Consider the following 19,584-nt stretch of genomic DNA (forward strand, 5'->3'; position numbering starts at 1 on the left):
TGAAAATTAAAGTCCCAAAAGTTGTTAAGGCAACGAATATTAAAACGTTATTTTAAAACTTTTGGGACTAGTGTAATAAACATCCAAATGTACTCTTCCTTCCTGATTCAATTTAAGTTAAATATTTTAAGTATCAGATTTTAACCTACAAAATAAACTAGAATTTTAGATTTTACATGCGATAAAAATGAATTGTGTAGCGTTAATATTTTTTTTACTAATATTATGAAAACAAGAATTATTATATTCGAAAGTAGCACAGCAATAAGCCTCAAGCTTACAATAATTGAAATATTATTACTTGGATCTTGCACCAGATTTTCATAAACTGTGATAAAATAATACTCGCAGCTGGCTAAAAAAAAGATACCCCCCCACATCAACCCCCTTTACCCCATCCCCTCCCCACCTACTGAATAAACAAACTAACCAATAAATGAGGTCTATATTAGTAGTAACCTAAATTTACGACAAATTTTCCCCTGTAAATATTATTCACATATATCCTAGTGTCATGTACTCTAATAAAGAGAAACTTGTAGCTGGCTAAAATAACGCTCTTACCTTCTTGACAGAACTCTCCTTTGTATCCCTTGATACAAACGCAGACACCATCCTCGCAAACACCATGGCCCGAACAATCAGGCATCTGAAATAATAATTAATTTAGTATTACTTGGATATTGCACCAGATTTTTATGTACACTAAATAAAGTGATACTTGCAGCTGGCTAAAATAATATAAATAATCAAATACGTTGTTTCTTACCCTTACACTTTGGCTAAAACTTAAGTACCTTTACCACTTTTTAAAACACCGCTTTATAATTTTGAATTATGACTTATTGCATCCCCCCTTTGCATTTTGCTTGTTTTCGAACCTGAAAGATCAAGTTACTAACCTCACATTCTTCATATTGGATATGACATTCCTACCCCTTCCATCCTATTTTGACCTGTTTTTAAAACAACCTCTTTTCATTTCCATTAAGAACTTCACCTTTACATTTTGCTAGTTTTCGAACCTTGAACATCAAATTACTCACCTCGCATTCTTCGTATCTGATATGACATTCCTTCCCCTTCCAGCCTGGCTGACACTTGCACTCTCCATTCTTGTACTCTCCCCTACCCGAGCAGAGCACAGGGCATACACCTAGATAAAAAAAATATATATATATAGTTATAGATGAATAAATATAGCACGGGGCAAACAGATAGATAGATAGATAGATAGATAAATGCTCAAATCAAACAGCCCGACTTTTATGGGATTATGAAAATTCCTCTGCTTGTACAGATTTTCTAAATTTACGTTCTTTACGAAGAATCTCCCAAGAAAATAATATCGTCAATATAGATAGAAAAATTTCTCAGTTTATCTATTCATATAATATTCTTGTATATATTACCAAAGCAACACCCAAATTGTAATCACATTCAATATTAGGAGTAGATTTGCTGTTAAAAATTGCCCTGGGACATATGATATGATTTTAAATAACCCTAATTTAGAGCCGTATTTGTCTTCATTCCTGGGGATCCACCCTTCCTTGGTTTTACTTTAGCACTAGGGTAATTGTTATTTGTTTCATAGCGGCTGCACCTCTAGGTCTCTAGGAAAATTTGATAAATAAAGGAGATAGGGGGGGGGGGGGGAGGTCGATCCTTCTCTTTCAATTTTAAATTTAAAAAAAACAGAAAAAAAAATTGTGGGGGATTATTTTTTCCATGGGGTATTTTTATTTCAACCTCAAAAAATAGTTATAAACCTTTCCTCGAAATATAAGAAGCTTCGCTATAAAGGAAGACCATATAGGTTCAGCGGCTACCGAGATTCTAATCTACTCACAAAAAACCATATACACTATTACTTTTATTTAAAGATTTTTCTATTAAAAACCAGAGAACTAAAGGGATAAGACAACGACAGATAAATTGATGTACTTCCTAAATAATGATACACAAAATTATCCCTTCTGTAAATTACAATGAATGGTTAAAAGGTTTAGACAATTAACCGACAAATAATAATTCAAGTCCCTAAAGTTGTTAAGCCAACAAATACGAAAACGTTAATATAAAACTTTGGGGATTAATACATATTTTGTCCTACTAATGATCAGTTATATTCCTGATTTTAATGGAACCATTTCAAAGACAAACAATAAAATTTGATTTTGGCCACTTACTACTTAGTGCGAGAGATTGGGGATATTTCATCTTAAACGTTTTATAATTACGTTTACTTAATCCTTGGTTTTAATACTTTCTTTACTTTTATTAGATTTTGATTAGTTGATTCAATAAGTTAAGTGTCCAACCGGTTCAACCACTATTTGCATTCTACAGAACGTGTGATTTTGTGTATAATCATTGGTGATGTACATCAATTTATCGCCCATTGTCTTATCCCTTTAGATCCCTGTATATTCATCCATTTTAAACATGTTAGGTTTGTGTTATATAAATCATTTTTCCCTTCAAGAACCTTCTACTTTATTTAGACTTATTCATAAATTAAAGTAACAGGATGTCTATCTTTGTGTCTGTTTCTAGCGAAGGTTCCAGCTTACTGATAAACCGATAGGGTTTTTCTTTACAATAAAGCTTCTTATAGGTTCAGGGGAAGGTGTATAACTAATTTGGGGGAGGGTGCTTCCACCCTCCCATAAGAAATAGACCTTAGGCATAAAACCCACACGAGAATTTGTAAGTGAAGGTTAAGATTTTGAAACTCCCCACAGGGGCGATAAAAATTCTTATAAAATATAGGGAAGCGTTTTTTCTTTATATTTATGATCAATGTCCCATTTTGTTAAACTAATATATACACATATTCTAAAAGTGTTCATATATAACAATGGATGTAGCATATATTCGTGGATATTATAACAGAGGAAAATTTTGTCAATTTAGGTTGCTATTTCCTCTATCATTTATGGTCAATTCGTGTAGGAGGGAATCTTTATATAGCTTTCGGAATAGTTTTGGTCTATTTTGTTTTCACAATCATAACTCCCAAAGATGCAAGGGGCGCAGCCACTAGACGATAAAGAAATCAAATTAGCCGTTTATGAGATATTAAATAAACAACTGCACTAGTTGAATAGCTATTTTGAAATTTTAGCGGATTTATTAAAAAACTTTATAAAATTGATAAAATGTTGAGAGTATTCCAAAATAAACTTAAGAGTATAATGGAATTTATTGGTTTTCTTATTATAATATACAGGGAGGGATGGGACATTAGGTTGTTAATTACACTAGTCCACAAAGTTTTATTTTACTGTTTTCTTATTCGATGACTTAAAAACTTTAGGGACTTTTATTTATTTTGATTGGTTAATGTTGTAATTGATACACAAAATTACAATTAGTGGTTGAAACGTTAAGACACTCAACTAAATAAACCAACAAAATTAAATAAAAGTCCCCAAAGTTGTTAAGACGACGAATAAAAGAAAACGTTAATTAAAACTTTGGGGACTAGTGTCATAAACAGCCCAATGTCTCCTTCTACCCTGAACAACACAGAGATTGGACCATAGGAGATAAACATATCTTATTAAGGAGGAGAGAGGAGTGTAGATTAATTTAACCAAAATTGTCCTATCCCTCCTTGAATGTAAAGGGAGTGTCCATTACCCCGTCCCGGATTTGAAAAATTTTGTTAAAATTTTTGCCCCCAGCCAAAATATGGTTGATTTATGCATAAAAATGACCCATGCAAAATATTTTTTCTGTAATGCAAAAATTGCGACGGTACAAGCACTGCAAAGTTTTTAAAATCTGCAAAAAACCCTGTTTTTATGGCGTTTTTGGGGCTTTTGTACCATCCCAATTTTAAAGATTTTTACAAAATTTCAATTCAAGTGTGTTGATATATACCTAAAATTTACCCAAAAAAATGGGGGCAGTCTCAATTATAACATATGAAGGTGTAGCAAGTAATCTTCCAAATACAAAATTGTCAAATTGCATACATATATAATAGGGTTGGGCCGGATACTTTTTTGGACGGATATTGGATATCTGGCTGATTTATAATGCCGGATATCCGACATCTGGCCAGATATCTAGCAAATATCTGGTAATTTGGCCGGATATCTGGTTATTCAGCCAGATATCCGGTAATTTGCCGGATACCAAATATGTTGCATTATAAATCATCCGGCCAAAAAAGTATCCGGCCTACCTCTATTATATAAGTATGAAATTTGTTTGATACACAAAACTATCCCTTCTGTAGATTAAACTTAGCGGTTGAAACGTTTATACACTTAACTAATAAACCAACCAATCAAAATTCAATAAAAAATTCTCAAAAGTTGTTAACCTAATGAATTAGAAAAACAATTATAAAACTTTGGGGACAAGTGAAATAAACAGTCGAATTTCCCCTCCCTCTCTGAATTATACCAGAGTGTACCAAAAGTCTTATAATAACTAGGGAGGCAGAGCACAATAGGCTGTTAATTACACTAGTCCCCGAAGTTTTAAAAACTTTTTCATTTGTTTGCTCAACAACTTTTTAGATTGTTTGAAATTTTGATTGGTTTAATAAGACGTTCCAACCACCTATTGTAATCAACAGAAAGGGTAAGTTTGTGTAAAATCATGGGGTATACACGTCCATTTATCAGCCATTGTCTTCTCTATCTAGATCCCTGTACCCAAAGTCTAATAATAATTAACTGGAACACTTATATTTTTATTACATAACAAGAAATAACATGTTATTCAAGAATCTAAAGGGATAAGACAATGTCTAATAAATTGATGTACATCCCCAATAATGATACAAAAAATTATCCCTTCTGTAGATTAAGACTAGAAGTTGAAACTTTTAAACACTTAACTTAATAAATCAACCAAATAAAATTTACTGAATTTCCCCAATGTTTTAACCCAAATATAAGAAAACACCGTTATAACACTTTGGGGACTAATTTAATAAACAGCTCAATGTCCCCTCCCTCCCTGAACTATACAAGAGTGTATCACAAGTCTAATAATAACTAGGTAGGGAGTGGACATAGGGCTGTTTAATACACTAGTCCCGGAAGGTTTATAATAACATTTTTTTTATTTCTTGGCTCAACAACTTTGGAGACTTTTATTGAATTTTAATTGGTTGGTTCATTAGGTTTATTGATCAAACGTTTCAACCACTATGTAATCAACAAAAAAGGGTCAGTTTGTGTATCATCATGGGATATACAAATAAATTTATCAGCCATTGTCTTATCCCTCTAGATCCCTGTACCCAAAGTCTTATAATAACTGGAACACTCATTTTTATTACATAACAATGTTACTGAGGGATCTAAGGGATAAGACTATGGCTTATGAATTGATGTACATCCCCATTAATAATACACAAAATTAACCCTTCTGTAGATTAAAATTAGTGGTAGAAACGATTGAACACTCAAATAAATAAACCAATCCATCAAAATTTATTGAAAGTCCCCAAAGTTATTAAGTCAACGAATAAGAAAAGGTTATTTTCAAACTTTTGGGACTAGTGTTTTAAACGGCCTATTTTGTCCAACCTATTTCTGATACTTATTAAATGCAAATCTTTTCTATAATATGAGTTTGAACGAACTCCGTAAAGGTTAGCTCATTTATTTAATCTAAGCAAGTTGAAATTTTTTGATTGAAAAATTTGGTTGATGATTCCTGTAACAATAAGGGTTTAGAAAGTGTAGCAACTTTGCAATCGGTACTTCTGCTTTATAGCTTTAGTTTTTGATATATTGAAGACGTAAGTTTAATGCAAATTATTGCCAGTTTCCCAAGTGCCAAGTCGAGCACATACCCCCCCCCCCCCATCTCCCGACCTTGAAAAAAGGAAGGGATACTTTCTAGTTTATTTCTTAATTAAATAAGGTCAGGTTAGGATAGTTTATATTGGGTACCAGGGACCCTTGCAAGTTAATATAATGAGGGAGGGGTTGTCAGTGATCAAAAGACACTTTGAGGGAAAGCACCGAACATCTTTTATAAGCTAAGACAGCTTTTTCCAAAATTAACAGAGATAAACTAAAATAAGTGGTAATAACTGAAACATTCCCTTGATCTATCAGTAACTTTACTGTAAAGAAGAAACAATTGCATACATATATAATAGGGTTGGGCCGATACTTTTTTGGCTGGATACCGGATATCCGGTTGATTTCTAATGACAGATAATCGTTATATGGCTAATTACTGGATATCTGGCCGAATAAAAGAACATTGGCCAAATAACCGGATATCTGGCCGAATAACCGGATATCCGGCCAAATAACCGGATATCCGGCCAAATAACCGGATATCCGGTCGAATAACTGGATATCCGGCCAAATAACATATATTTGCCGGATATTTGGCATTATAAATCAGCCAGATATCCAGTATCCGTCCAAAAAAGTATCCGGCCCAATCCTATTATATATGTATGCAATTTGACAATTTTGTATTTGGAAGATTACTTGCTACACCTTCATATGTTATAATTGAGACTGCCCCCATTTTTTTTGGTAAATTTCAGGTATATATCAACACACTTGAATTGAAATTTTGTAAAAATCTTTAAAATTGGGATGGTACAAAAGCCCCAAAAATGCCATAAAAACAGGGTTTTTTGCAGATTTTAAAAACTTTGCAGTGCTTGTACCGTCGCAATTTTTGCATTACAGAAAAAATATTTTGCATGGGTCATTTTTATGCATAAATCAACCATATTTTGGCTGGGGGCAAAAATTTTAACAAAATTTTTCAAATCCGGGACGGGGTAGTGTCCATGTATTAAATCAACAACCCTTTCTATGACAAATAGGTAACGAAGGTAGTCAATCACATTCACTGTTTACTTTTTACTACAGCAGCAAATTTCTTTTAGAGACATAATAATGGTACCCAAAGTTTTATAAACACGATCTTAAATACCAATAATTTTATTTGCATGAGGGACAATTTAATTTTTCATCAATATGGATGTATAGGTACCAATTTATTGTATATTGTCTTATCCCTTAAAATCTTTGTAATTTTTTAAAATCTCATCATTAAATTACGAAACTCAGTAATCTAAGCTTTTTTTATATGTAAAATATAATAATTGAGAGTGGTAATTTTGTGGAAGATATAAAACACCGATAGATTTAAGGCCCATTAATAATGGGATTTAAGACTCAAAAAACGGCGCAAATTAAAATTAGCGCACTTCCTAAAAAGGGCGAGTAAAGAATCTTATCTTCAAGGATCTTAAGGGATAAGACATTGCAATTAATTGATACACATTTCCAATTATAATAGACAAAATTAACCCTTTTTTGAATTAAAATTATCGTTTGTAATGAACAAATTCTTGTATGCAAAAATATATGGCGCACTTATTGAGATTTCCCATGATAAAGGTAAAGTCATAACAAAAATTTAAAGGATCATTATATGGGGGGGGGGGCTGAATTAAGTCCATACATTCAGTGGATATACTCATAATTTACTTTTATGTACTTCAGGGAGGGAGGGGACATTGGGCTGTTTATTACACAGTCCCCAAAGTTTTATAATAACGTTTTCTTATTCGTAACAACTTAAGGTACTTTTATTTTTAATTAGTTAGCTCATTAAGTTGAGTGTCCAAACGTTTTAACCACCAAATACAATATACAGAAGGCATAATTTTGTATATCATCATAGATAATGTACATCAATTTATCGGCCATTGTCTTATCCCTTTAGAACCCTGGCAAATACAAAACAAAGGCCGATAAAAGTAGATTAAACGTGTAGCTATCGCAACAATTACGAATTACCATGACAAAATGGCCTAATCCTTAAATTTAGATATGCTCATAATAAAGGGTGTAAAATTTATGTACATTTACTTAAAAGGACACTACAGACTTTTGCATTAAGGGGACAATGGGCTGTTTATTAGGGCGGGTTCATATCGGAATTAGACAAAGAGGGGATATGCAACAGATAAAATTAACCTTAAAAATATTTCTGACCGAAAAAGAATTTTAAAAAATTGAGTTTTAGAACGCGACCACTAAAAAATATATTTCATTACTTATTAATATGCAAAGACGACATTCAATTTTTTTTTTAATCAGAACTATAGCTTCATGGTGCTCCCTGGAAAGGCCTTAAGGAGCTGAATCAGGAAATTTTGTCCGTTTCAAAATATCTCGTTCCTAGCCATAGAAATCACTAAAAACCACAATTTTTTAAGGTTTATTGAGAATTGTCTAATTTGTAGAGGTTTTTTAGATTTTCTCAGGCTAGGAACGAGATTTTTTGAAACGGTCAAAAGTTCCTGATTCTACTCCTCAATGCCTTTCCTGGGAGCACCATGAAGCCATAGTTCTGATTCAAAAAAATTTGACTCCTATTTACAAATAGCTATACAATTGAATGTCTGGTCGTCAGCGGTTTTAAGACTTAGGATAAATTTTAAATCATCCAGAGGTGTATTATACTCATACAAATCATTTGCAGATCCCCGCTTTGGCCCCAGAAAAAAAATGTCCAAAATCGACCCAGTTTATAACATTAGTCCCCAAAGTTATATAACAGCGTTTTCTTGTTCGTTGGCCTAACAACTTTGAGTACATTTCCTAAATTTTAATTGGTTGGTTCATTAAGTTAATTTTTCAAACGTTTCAATCACTTATCTTATTCTACAGAAGGGATAATATTGTTTATCATCAATTTATCGGCAATTGTTTTATCCCTAGAAGTAAACAATTTATATGGCTTTAGATATGACACACGTACGAACGGACATATCAAAAGTGTAGAGTATCCTTTTAAATAATGCTGAAGATAGTATGACCAATGTGCAAATAATCATTGAAAGTCATCAAATGACAATAAAAATTACTCTTCTAAAATCTCCGCTAATAATTGTGAAAATAACAAATAGTAGATTTTTAAAAGTGACGCTTTTCTATAATCAGGGCTTGTCCTACGTCCAACCGTACGTAACTGGTAGCAAATTTTTATTAAACTAGACATGTTAGAATTGTCCTATCGATTATTGTCCTTTGTATTATGATTCGTAAAAAAGTTGGGCAATATTTGTTAAGCCTAGCAACTCTATAATAGTTCACAGAAAGTCACAGAAATAATGATTCCTAGGACAACAAGGTACAATATTATAAGCGGCCTCTAACCATTTGCTAACATTTTATACCTTAATTGCTTACAATCGATCAATAAAAATCAAATTTAAGTGGTGGAAAAGTTAGCTCAAGTGTCCGACCCCTCTCAATTTCAAATTGGAAAAATTTACTAAGAATGAAACATGATATGAAAAAAATGGTACCATCTCTTTTATTGATACACGTGTAATCCCCGCCCCTCCCTCAAGGATCTAAAGGGATAAGACAATGGCCGATAAATTGATGTACATTCCCAATGATGATACACAAAATTACCCCAGCTGTAGATTACAGTTAGTAGTTGAAACGTTTGAATACTTAACTTAATGAACCAACCAATTAAAATTAAATGGTTAAGACATAAAATAGGTAAGAAATCTTTGGGGACTAGTTTAAAAAACAGCCCAATGTCCCATCCTTCCTTAAACATTATGCATTATAAATTTTGAGGGTAATGACTCTACTTTTTTGGCATTATAAGAGATAATGCCAAAGAATGAAAAACAATCTTTTTAACATTTTTTTGTTGCAATTTCTTTATCATGTTCTTGACACATTTTTTGCACAATAAATCTTTTAGGTAAAGGATTAGGTAAATGAAGAATTGTCCTATCCATTTAAAACTTTAGATTTCTATCCTAGTATTTTGAATGCTACGCTTTCAAATAATTAGAGTCGGTCCGTTCTTCCGTATTGGTTATCTCTGTTCGTTCAGACATGTTAGAATCATACTATCGATTTCAAACTTTGCATGATGATTCCTATAACAATTAAGTACAATTTATGAAGCGCATCAACTCTATAATCGTTACCAGAAAATCCATACGTCCATTTGAAACATACTAATTTTTTACTTTTTGATAATAACTTTTTATATGATATAATTATTATTTTCATCTAATTTTTGGAATAATGATTTCTAGGACAACTATTGATCTATCGAAACAATACATACCTTTTTCTTTAATAGCACGTCTTATTTTTTGACAAATTTAACAATTTCTTCACCCTTAAATCTTATATATCTGAGGTTATCAAAAAGATATCAATTTCAATTGATCTAAAAAAGAATTGTACTTTTTTCATATTTTCTACTTACTACTTTTTGTATGTATATTTTTAAGATTAAAATAAATTGAAATAATCCCCAAAAATGATAAACAAAATTATTTTAAATGTACACTTATCAGTTGAAAAGTTTGGATACTATTAATTTACAAGCTACCAATAATTTTGCAATAAAAGTTCCCAAAGTTTTTATGCAAACGTGGTTTAAAAACTTTGGGTACCTAGATTAAATAAAAATGCAACTTACTTTGGGTACAAAACTGTCCATCAAATCCTGGAGCACAAACGCACTGACCGTCTACGCACTCGCCGTTTCCGTTACACACTCCGCCGTTCTCGCTACCGCCGCAGCTGTTCGAGCCGTGATCCGTTAGCATAACCTCTAGCGGCTGCGCCTCCCCGTCATCGTTATAGACAGAGATGAACCAATGGCCGCCCTCCATGTATACGTCCTCTGTCTTGTGCACTGTGCCGATGGATCGAACAGGCCTGATTAAAAATTTTATTAATTTCTCCAAAAATGTCTTTTTTTTATGGATTTTAAGGGATAAAACAATAAAGTTAAACAATGCTAATCGCAAAATTTCTGCTGTAGGTTAAAATTATTGGTTAAAAATTTAGAACATTAAATTCGATGTAAGTACCAAAAGTTGTAAAGCCAGCGAATAAGATAACGTTGTTGTAAGAAACTGAGAACTACTATTGGTTTGTATTCTATTTGTTAGGTCTTATTATAGACTTGTACAATTTATTTTTATATGTAAAATACCATTTTTCAAAACGCCATAAGAACTACTTCTATAATTAAGCATCTCTACCTCCTACTGAAATGAAATGTTAGCAGCCTAAATGAAAGCCAAAATTTTCCCTGTCATAATATCCAGTTCCACATTTATTATATATCCATTACCTTGGAGAAGGTTCAACCGTAGTACCACTTTCTCTGTACCCAGAAATGAGTAGGATATGATTGTACTTGGTATGGGTCGGTAGTGCATTCCTGCGGGCGTACACTGCAAAACTAGAGCCCCGCGGGATCCATACGTCATACGCGACATGACTAGACTCCTAAAAAGTGATAAAAATTAAACTAGTGATAAAAATTAGTGGTTGAAATGTTTGGACACTGCAAAACTAGAGCCCTGCGGGATCCATACGTCGTACGCGACATGACTAGACTCCTAAGAAATAAGATTAGAATTAATGGTTGAAATGTTTGGACACTGCAAAACTGAAGCCCCGCGAGATCCATACGTCATACGCGACATGACTAGACTCCTAAAAGTGACAAGGATGTTATTATATGCTTTCCGCTGATTTTAAAATGAAAAATTATAAGATTAAAACAAGTTTTATTGGCCCCTAGGAGCCGTAAGTCCTAAGCTAACAAAACTGGTATTAATAATATGATTTTTATTTTAATATTCTTGGAAAAATCAGTTTTGATGCCATACTGGAAAAGATAAAATCAACTATAGAACAGTAATATGAAGAAAAAAAGTACCTTTCCATTAATTTCATTTTATTTTAAAATAAGGGGGGGGGGGGTGTATATGATTGACTTAAGGGAAACTGCCATAAAAACATAATATTACCTGAAGAAAGAATTGCAGGTTAAGATATCCAAACGGCGGAACTAGCACTGCCATCTTATCCTTCAGCTTCACCTAAACATAAAAATATTTGGACATTAAAAGGGATAGTTGCATGAATTTAGTGAAATGCATATTTTTTCTATTCAATAGTTTAAACTACATTTACAGGGTATAAATTCATGATTCCTTACCTAACCTAAAATAACCGTTCAAAAGCTAATTTTCTTTTCATGACCCAATCTTTGGGTACTTTCCAACTTTGCTCCAAAATAAATAAAACAAACCTCGCGAAAGCTAGCCCCATCCGGGGGAAGGCTACGATGAGAGGATGACAGGCTGTTCACAGGGGGGTCAGGTACACCACCAAGGGAGGAATCCCCTAAAATAAAATATATTGTTTAAATAATTAGATTATGAAAAAAAAGATAGATATATTGATTATTTTACTATACAAATTTGATGATTTTTCCAAAAAGTTTTGGAAGATTTCTCTAACATATTTATTTTCATAAAAAATGTTAATTTTGAACAGCTACATAATATAAGATACACTGGAAACTACTATATTTTGAATTAACCAAATAAAATTCAATAAAAGTACCCAAAGTTTTTTAGCCAACGAATAAAAGAACGCAATAATAAAACGTTAGGAACCCTTTCAAATTAAATCAGTTTCTGGCCTGTTTAGTTCATGTTTGTTTATCTTTTTTTCTCTTCTCTCGCTGCATTTAATGTATGTGTTCCAATAAATAAATTTATCTACAAACTTTCAGGGATCTTAAGGGATAAGACAATGGAGGATACATGTACAAAAATGGATATATTATTACTTGGATCTTACACCAGACTATCATGTACTCTAGCTAAGTGAAACTTTTAGCTGGCTGATAAATTTCCCACATCCACCTCCTCCTACAAGATGGACGAACTGTTAGCAACTTAAATTGACGATTTTTCGCTGTCAAAATATCCACGTATGTTCTACATCCATGTTGGTAAAATATTAAAGGCATACTAGTTTTTCATCAGATGCAATATCCCTGTTGTCCCTGTACCCAAACTCTGAGGGTGGGTAAATAGTGAAGAAATTGGTTGCATTTGCAAGCAAAAGAACAAGAACATACTATTTCAAATAAATATAGTATTAGTAAAGTCCTGTCGTTTTTTATATGTTTGATCACATATTTGGAAATAAATGCTTACAAAACAAACATTTTAAAGATACAGAAAAAGTTTCTTTACGAGCCCAAGTAATCACTATTAAAATATCTTTCTATTTCATGGAATTATTCATACTTGGTAAATTTAACCAATAAAAACACAGTAAAGAAACTATCCGGCCATATTATTAGTTAGAACGTGTACACATTTTAGTATCAAAGCACTTTTCATCTCAATAATATTAAAATATAATGTATTAAGTTTTTTTTGTCTGAGGCTAAAAATCTCTGAAATTGCAGGTCAAAATTTGATATATGTACTCTTAAGGAAAAAATTATGTATTAATATGGTTTTAGGCTATTTTCTTTTTTAGTTGGTAAATCAACTGTAAGAATATAGAGTTGCTATGCAAGTAAAAACTACTGAACCTATAGTATTGTATGTAGGTTAAACATATTACTCTCCATACACTCTATACCAAGGTATATAGAGTTGCTATGCAAGTAAAAACTACTGAACATACAGTATTGTATGTAGGTTAAACATATTACTCTCCATACACTCTATACCTGTTCTACTTTCTTAACAACCACACAGACAAGAATTAAGAAAATAGAGGCAAAAATATTGTTCTTTAAGTACAAACTTCCTGTTCATGGATTTTATAATCTTAGATAAATATTCTTAGTGATGATTTCTTTTGATAATACAGTCTATACAGTATTTTGTAGTGCTTTGAGAGTCATTCAAGCTAATTGTGATTATCTTGGCTTCAAAAAGCTTTTAGTTTAGATTCCCATGTATTTCACTTTAGCGCGTTGTTGCATTTGTATTGGACATTTCAGAAAACCTATCTACATTCTTCCCCTTTCTATATCTATCTAGATATGTTTACTAACAATTTAGTAGGGGTTCAATATTTCATCTTTCTACAAGATTCTAAAATCTTAAAAATTTCAAGAAAATAGGTAAGAGGCATAAAAAAACTGATGAGTAATGTGAAAATCCTTAAATCAATATGATTTACAGCAAAGTAAAATGCTTTTATAACTGATGGAAAAGAAACCTTTCTGTTTTATAACCAATATAAAACCTTTTTATACATTTTCTTATATTCCCTCGATATAGCATGTCTTTGCGATAGATGTCTTTTATAAAAAGTAAATATTGCAGAATATTTGCAAATAATAGATAGTCAATATTGCTTAGCTCATTGTAAAAAGAAATAACAAGCTGGCATAAAGAAGAAAGCTACACTCACTAAATGTCAATTTTCTTTTCTTTAATGCAACATTTAATATTTTTGTTGCATTGCTACTCTTTATGAAGGGATATTTCCATGAAGGACATTGAAAATGTGTAAATTAGTTATTTATTGCATTTCATAGATATTAAAATGAAAAATTATAAGATTAAAACTAGTTTGTTGGCCCTGAGGGGCAAAAATAAGTGATTTTTTAAAAATATTGGTGGGAAATGTCTGTAATACAATGCTATACATGTTATTCCAGTATGACATTGAACCAGTTCATATCCAGTGGATATTAAAATATTAAAGTTTTTTTTCTTTTCAACTACATTTTTTAAATTTATATAACTTTCATTTAGACTAAAGAGGGTGCAATGTCCACTCAAATATATTGCAAATTGAATACTATGAAGAAAAAGTTTTATGTTTTATTCCAGTTTATTTAATAGACATTCAATGAGCTCAGCTAAGTATTATAATTATTATGATTATTAAATATTTATTTATAGATTTTGTTTATTGTATAGTTACACAATCAGATAAGTAAGAATAATAGTGGCAAAAATTAAACCAATTCAGTAAAATGATTGGAAGCATAAAACACAGGAGTACAAAATTACCACTGAAGTACAATCTGAACATTTTGTACATTTTACAATAGTTGAATGTGTGTGACCTTAGTACTGTGTATCAAACCAAAATGTAAATTATTCTTGGGGTGTCCAACAAAAAGTATTTAGTTTAGATTTGTCCAGCTTTCTATTTTCTTAGGTAATGGAGGGGACACTGGACTGAGATTACATAAGCACAGGAAGTCTTATAATGTTTTCATATGTGTTGGACCACAATTTAGGGTACTTTAATTTAATTTTCATTGCCTAGTTTCAAACTAACTTTTCAAACAAAAATTCAATATTTCTTGATGATTTTTGTATGTATTTGTGGTCCCCCCTTTGTAAGTGCATCTAATTTGTTGAAACAAAACTAAGCTATGGAGCTGTGCTTAAAGATGGGGGACAATTTCTCAATAAAACTATTTACACAATTCATAATTTGTCATTTTAATTACAAATTTTAATTATCTACCAACAATTCATGATTCTAAGTTTACATCGATTAAATAAAATTATATCAGAATCTTTTGTAAGATTGTTTAAAATGCAATAAACAATCAACCATTTAATTGCAAAACCTTGAATCTTGTGAGGCCAAGACTCATTAATTAATCACATAACAGTATATATTGGCAGAGATTTTAGAGATCTAAAAGGATGAGAGAATGGTTGATAAATTGATGTAAATCCCCAATAATGATACACAAAATTACCCCTTCTGTAGAATTAAAGGTTGAAAATTTTAAACACTCAACTTAATGAACCAACCAATCAAAATTCAATAAAAGTCCCCAAAGTTGTTAAGCTAACGAATAAGAAAACGTAATTATAAAACTTTGAGGACTAGAGCAATAAACAGCCCAATGTCCCCTTCCTCCCTGCACAGATTTGAACCCTGTAAATTAAAAATGCTAAAAATGACAATTATGTTTTGCTGACTACAAGTTCCTATCCCCAATTAAAACTATGGAATGAAACTCTGTGGAGCATAATTGTGAAAAATAGTAGAAATCCAATTATGTATTTTGGTCAAAAACAAAATCTGTTTGCATTATAACTTTAAGTGGTGGTATTATTCCATTAAGAATGGACATGGACATGTTTTCTGAATATTTAAAAAATTTGAATGGATATAGAATATACTTGGATATATTGACAGGGGAAAATTTGTTGTCAATTTAGCTTGCTAATAAGGACCTTATTTATTGGTCAGTTCATCCAAGAGGATAGGAATGGCTGAGGTAGCCCGCTGTGAGTTTCACTTTATTAAACAATATGAAAATCTGGTGTAACATTCAAGTAATAATAAACCCATTTTTAGAATAAAATCTCACATAGCTCATCTATAGAATATTAAGTTGGAAAAATTTGTCAAATTAAGATTATTTCAATTATTTTACATAAAAACTACATGTTATTGATTTTCTAATTTAATGTTTGCTTATTTAATATTGATAAACATGCAGACAAACATATGTCAACACTTAAAATTAATTAAAAAATACATAAAAAAAATATTTAGTAATACAAAAGATCTAATTATATAGTAAAAGAAACTGTAATTACAAGGATGACAACATCCATAAAATCGAAGCTCTAAAGTCAGAAGGAAGGACAAGCAAACAATAATTCTTGAACAATGTCTAAACTTAATAAGCAGAATATTAATTTGTAAGTCTTAACAAAATTGTACATCAATTTTTAACAAGTACTACAACATCAATATAATCAATCGTCTTCGAAACTATCATAAAAAAATAAATCTTCGCTTTTAAATGGAAGAAAAAAATTGCAATAAGACATAAAGTTTAGGAATTTGGAGCAAAGAATTCTAATAATTCAAATATATACCCATAACAAGTTAAAATGTGTAGGTTTTTGGTCGAAAACACACAGCTATCCTCAACAGTTTAGCGGATTTATAAACAACACGCTCTAAGCGGTCAATGGATCCTAAAAATAGACATACTTGCTGAATCATTCCTGGTTTTACTTAAATTATATCTGCTCCTTCTTCGGGACTATAGGCTTTTAAAGATTTTCACTTAAATTTCCCTATAATTTGACTTAAAAATAGTGTTCGACAAGACATCCTGTCGCTGTTTATAAGTTTTAATACAAAAAAAGATGTTATTATTTTCTTTTAAGGCCATCCAAATGTCTTTAATTAGATTTAAATTTAACCGATATAATTGTTATTGGTTCCCTCTGCCGTTTCTATCCATATTTCATGAAATTAAAACCATGAGAAAGAGTTGACAAGAAAATAAGAAAAGTGTTGAGAGGATAAGTAAAAACTAAGTTAATGATAGAGGTATAGTATTAAGACTAAAGTAATTGTATCTAATATAAGGTTTAACAAGGTTAACCTCAAGAAAATTGTAAATATAATGGTGGGACAAAGTAAATCATAAAGTAAATGATCAGTTAAGTTGTCTTAATAAATAGGAAATAGAGGAATAGAAATAAAAGAAAAGAATGATAGGAGAATATATAAGAAAACCGAAAAACCCTCAATTATCAATATAAAAAATGTAGCATGACCAACAGACTGACAGACAAAGTAAGTTGTATGCTGTTACTTTTTGTTAATGGATATCTTCACAAAAATTGACTTATCTATCTGAATTAGTATTGGTTAAAATTAAATTTTACCATATTGTTATGGACTGACAGACAAGATAAATTATAAAGTAGTTCTGCTACTAACCCGCAACTATTGCTCGTCATGTAGCGCATCCGCTCTTCGTTGGGGATGTGATAGGTTCGCGGTACAATTAAAGAAGTTAAAAATTGTTCCTACTGTTACTATATACGGTGCGCGGCATAAATAGTTAGAGTAGGGAGACAGGGATCTAAAGGGATAAGACAATGACTTATAAAGTGATGTAAATCCCCAATGATGATACACAAATTTACCCCTTATTTAGCTTACACTAAGTGGTTGAAAAGCTTGGAAACTCAACTTGAATACCAATCAATCAAAACTTAATAAAAGTCTCCAAAGTTGTAAGCTAACAAATAAGAAAACACTATATTAAAACTTTTGCTACAGCCCAATGTCCCCTTTCCCTTCTCAGACAAAGTGTTGGTTGTCTGTTGAATGTTACTTAAATGAATATCCAACAGTGGGCGGTAGAGCTCCCATGACAAGCGCGCGGATTTTGAAATCGAAGGATAAACCCACCCCAATTAGGTATTTATGGTATACTCTGCTAACTTAATTTGAAGTCAAATAAGCTGATCATATTTATACCATCCACTTTCTTATATTATGCCTGAAGTAAAACTTCAATTATATAGGTTAGTACTCTAGCCTATAACTTTTCCTCAAGATAAAAATACAGTTTATCTTTTAGATGATTGTAATTTCTTTGCTATTAATTATAGCATACTATTGAAAATCGGTATGCAAAAGATAAATTTCTTGTCAAGTTTCACAATTATCATTTTTATCTTTTGATATGAAAAAAAGTAATGCAAAATTTAATTTTCTATTTTTATCATTGATGTTGGGCTTTATATACCAAAAATATTTGATGCAGTTATCAGTAAGTATATAAACAGCAGGTCAACAGTCTTTAGATTTATGAAATAATATTAAATATGTATTAGATGGTAGTTCACAGCACAAAAAAAACGCGCGAACAGAGGTTAGTGGGTTAAACTAAGCACTACTTTTATTCCTCAAAAAATAAAAATCACCCTGTGATAAACATGCTGCTACTTTTGTTTTCCATAAATTGTTACATGTCTTTTATTACTATAAATAAACATATGGTTGCCCTTTAACATCCAGGGGATTTGTATTCAAAATGGAAGGAAAGGGCAGAAAAATACCATTCTGAGACCGATTTAAATTTTCCATTTTTTCGAGAATTCAATCAATTCATTAGTTATTGAAATCTTAAGCTAGCTACAAACAAAAAAAACCCTTAAAACTTAAAAATAGAATAAGTATAAAATGCATTTTATATTTGTGCCAATAAAAAAAATTGATCCTAAATTCATGTTAGTATATCATACTGTAATCTTAGGCAATATAATTATTTTTTAGGAACCGCTATTCTTGACTAGCTGGAGATTTAAACGCACACTAGATCATTTTCTGATAATATTTTTTTCTTACTCCCCTGTAATTTATTAATTACATTTCATATTTTGTTTTGGTATCTATTTCAGCTTAAAACTGTAGTCATAATGTCACAAATCCTACTTTATAAAGTAGTAAGTTTTTTTGGGTCATGTGAAGGAAACGAAGTTGCGGGTTTCGTCGTATTTTAACAGTAGCTTTTGAAAGGTTATTAGGCGATTGCCCCGCAAGATTAGGCAATTGGCCCCGCGGGGTTAAAGCACCAGCAGGAGCTAGAAATAGGATAAAAGCTAATGTGAAAATATAATGAAAACTGCAACTTTGTTTCCTTCACATTAGCCAGTTTTTTTTATAAAGCCTAAGATCTGAAAAGTTGTTAGGTTGTAACAATAATTTTTTTAAGTTATTTTAGGCTATTTTCCTCCTCGCCCGCCTTCCCTAGAGGATCAGGTTGACCAATTAGTAATCTTATAATGTTAAGTAGTAAGTTTAGTGAATGTATGAATTAACATTCTGATATTTGAATGGTAATTTTGTATAAAAACAAACACTGTAAATAATGGTAGAAGTAAACGCTGTTAACAATTTTATCAACATATTAAATACAAATGACTCCTTTTTTGTAATAAAACTTATAAAC

The 19,584-nt window shown here is 31.4% G+C and overlaps 1 protein-coding gene across 1 annotated transcript in view; it reads right to left on the reverse strand.

Moving 5' to 3' along the window:
- The window catches only part of LOC145334319 (teneurin-m-like), a 229,148-nt gene that overhangs the window by 94,922 nt on the left and 114,642 nt on the right, over nt 1–19,584 (reverse strand). The window contains exons 9-14 of the mRNA XM_080179731.1: nt 12,112–12,206; nt 11,828–11,899; nt 11,143–11,300; nt 10,480–10,721; nt 1,047–1,156; nt 565–649 (exon numbers count right to left, since the gene is read on the reverse strand). Coding sequence (XP_080035857.1) covers nt 565–649; nt 1,047–1,156; nt 10,480–10,721; nt 11,143–11,300; nt 11,828–11,899; nt 12,112–12,206 — 762 coding nt within the window. The remainder of the gene's footprint in view (nt 1–564; nt 650–1,046; nt 1,157–10,479; nt 10,722–11,142; nt 11,301–11,827; nt 11,900–12,111; nt 12,207–19,584) is intronic.

This window comes from Acartia tonsa, chromosome 12 (genome assembly GCF_053477335.1).
Source record: "Acartia tonsa isolate MP-2025a chromosome 12, ASM5347733v1, whole genome shotgun sequence".
NCBI classification, from domain to species: domain Eukaryota; kingdom Metazoa; phylum Arthropoda; class Copepoda; order Calanoida; family Acartiidae; genus Acartia; species Acartia tonsa.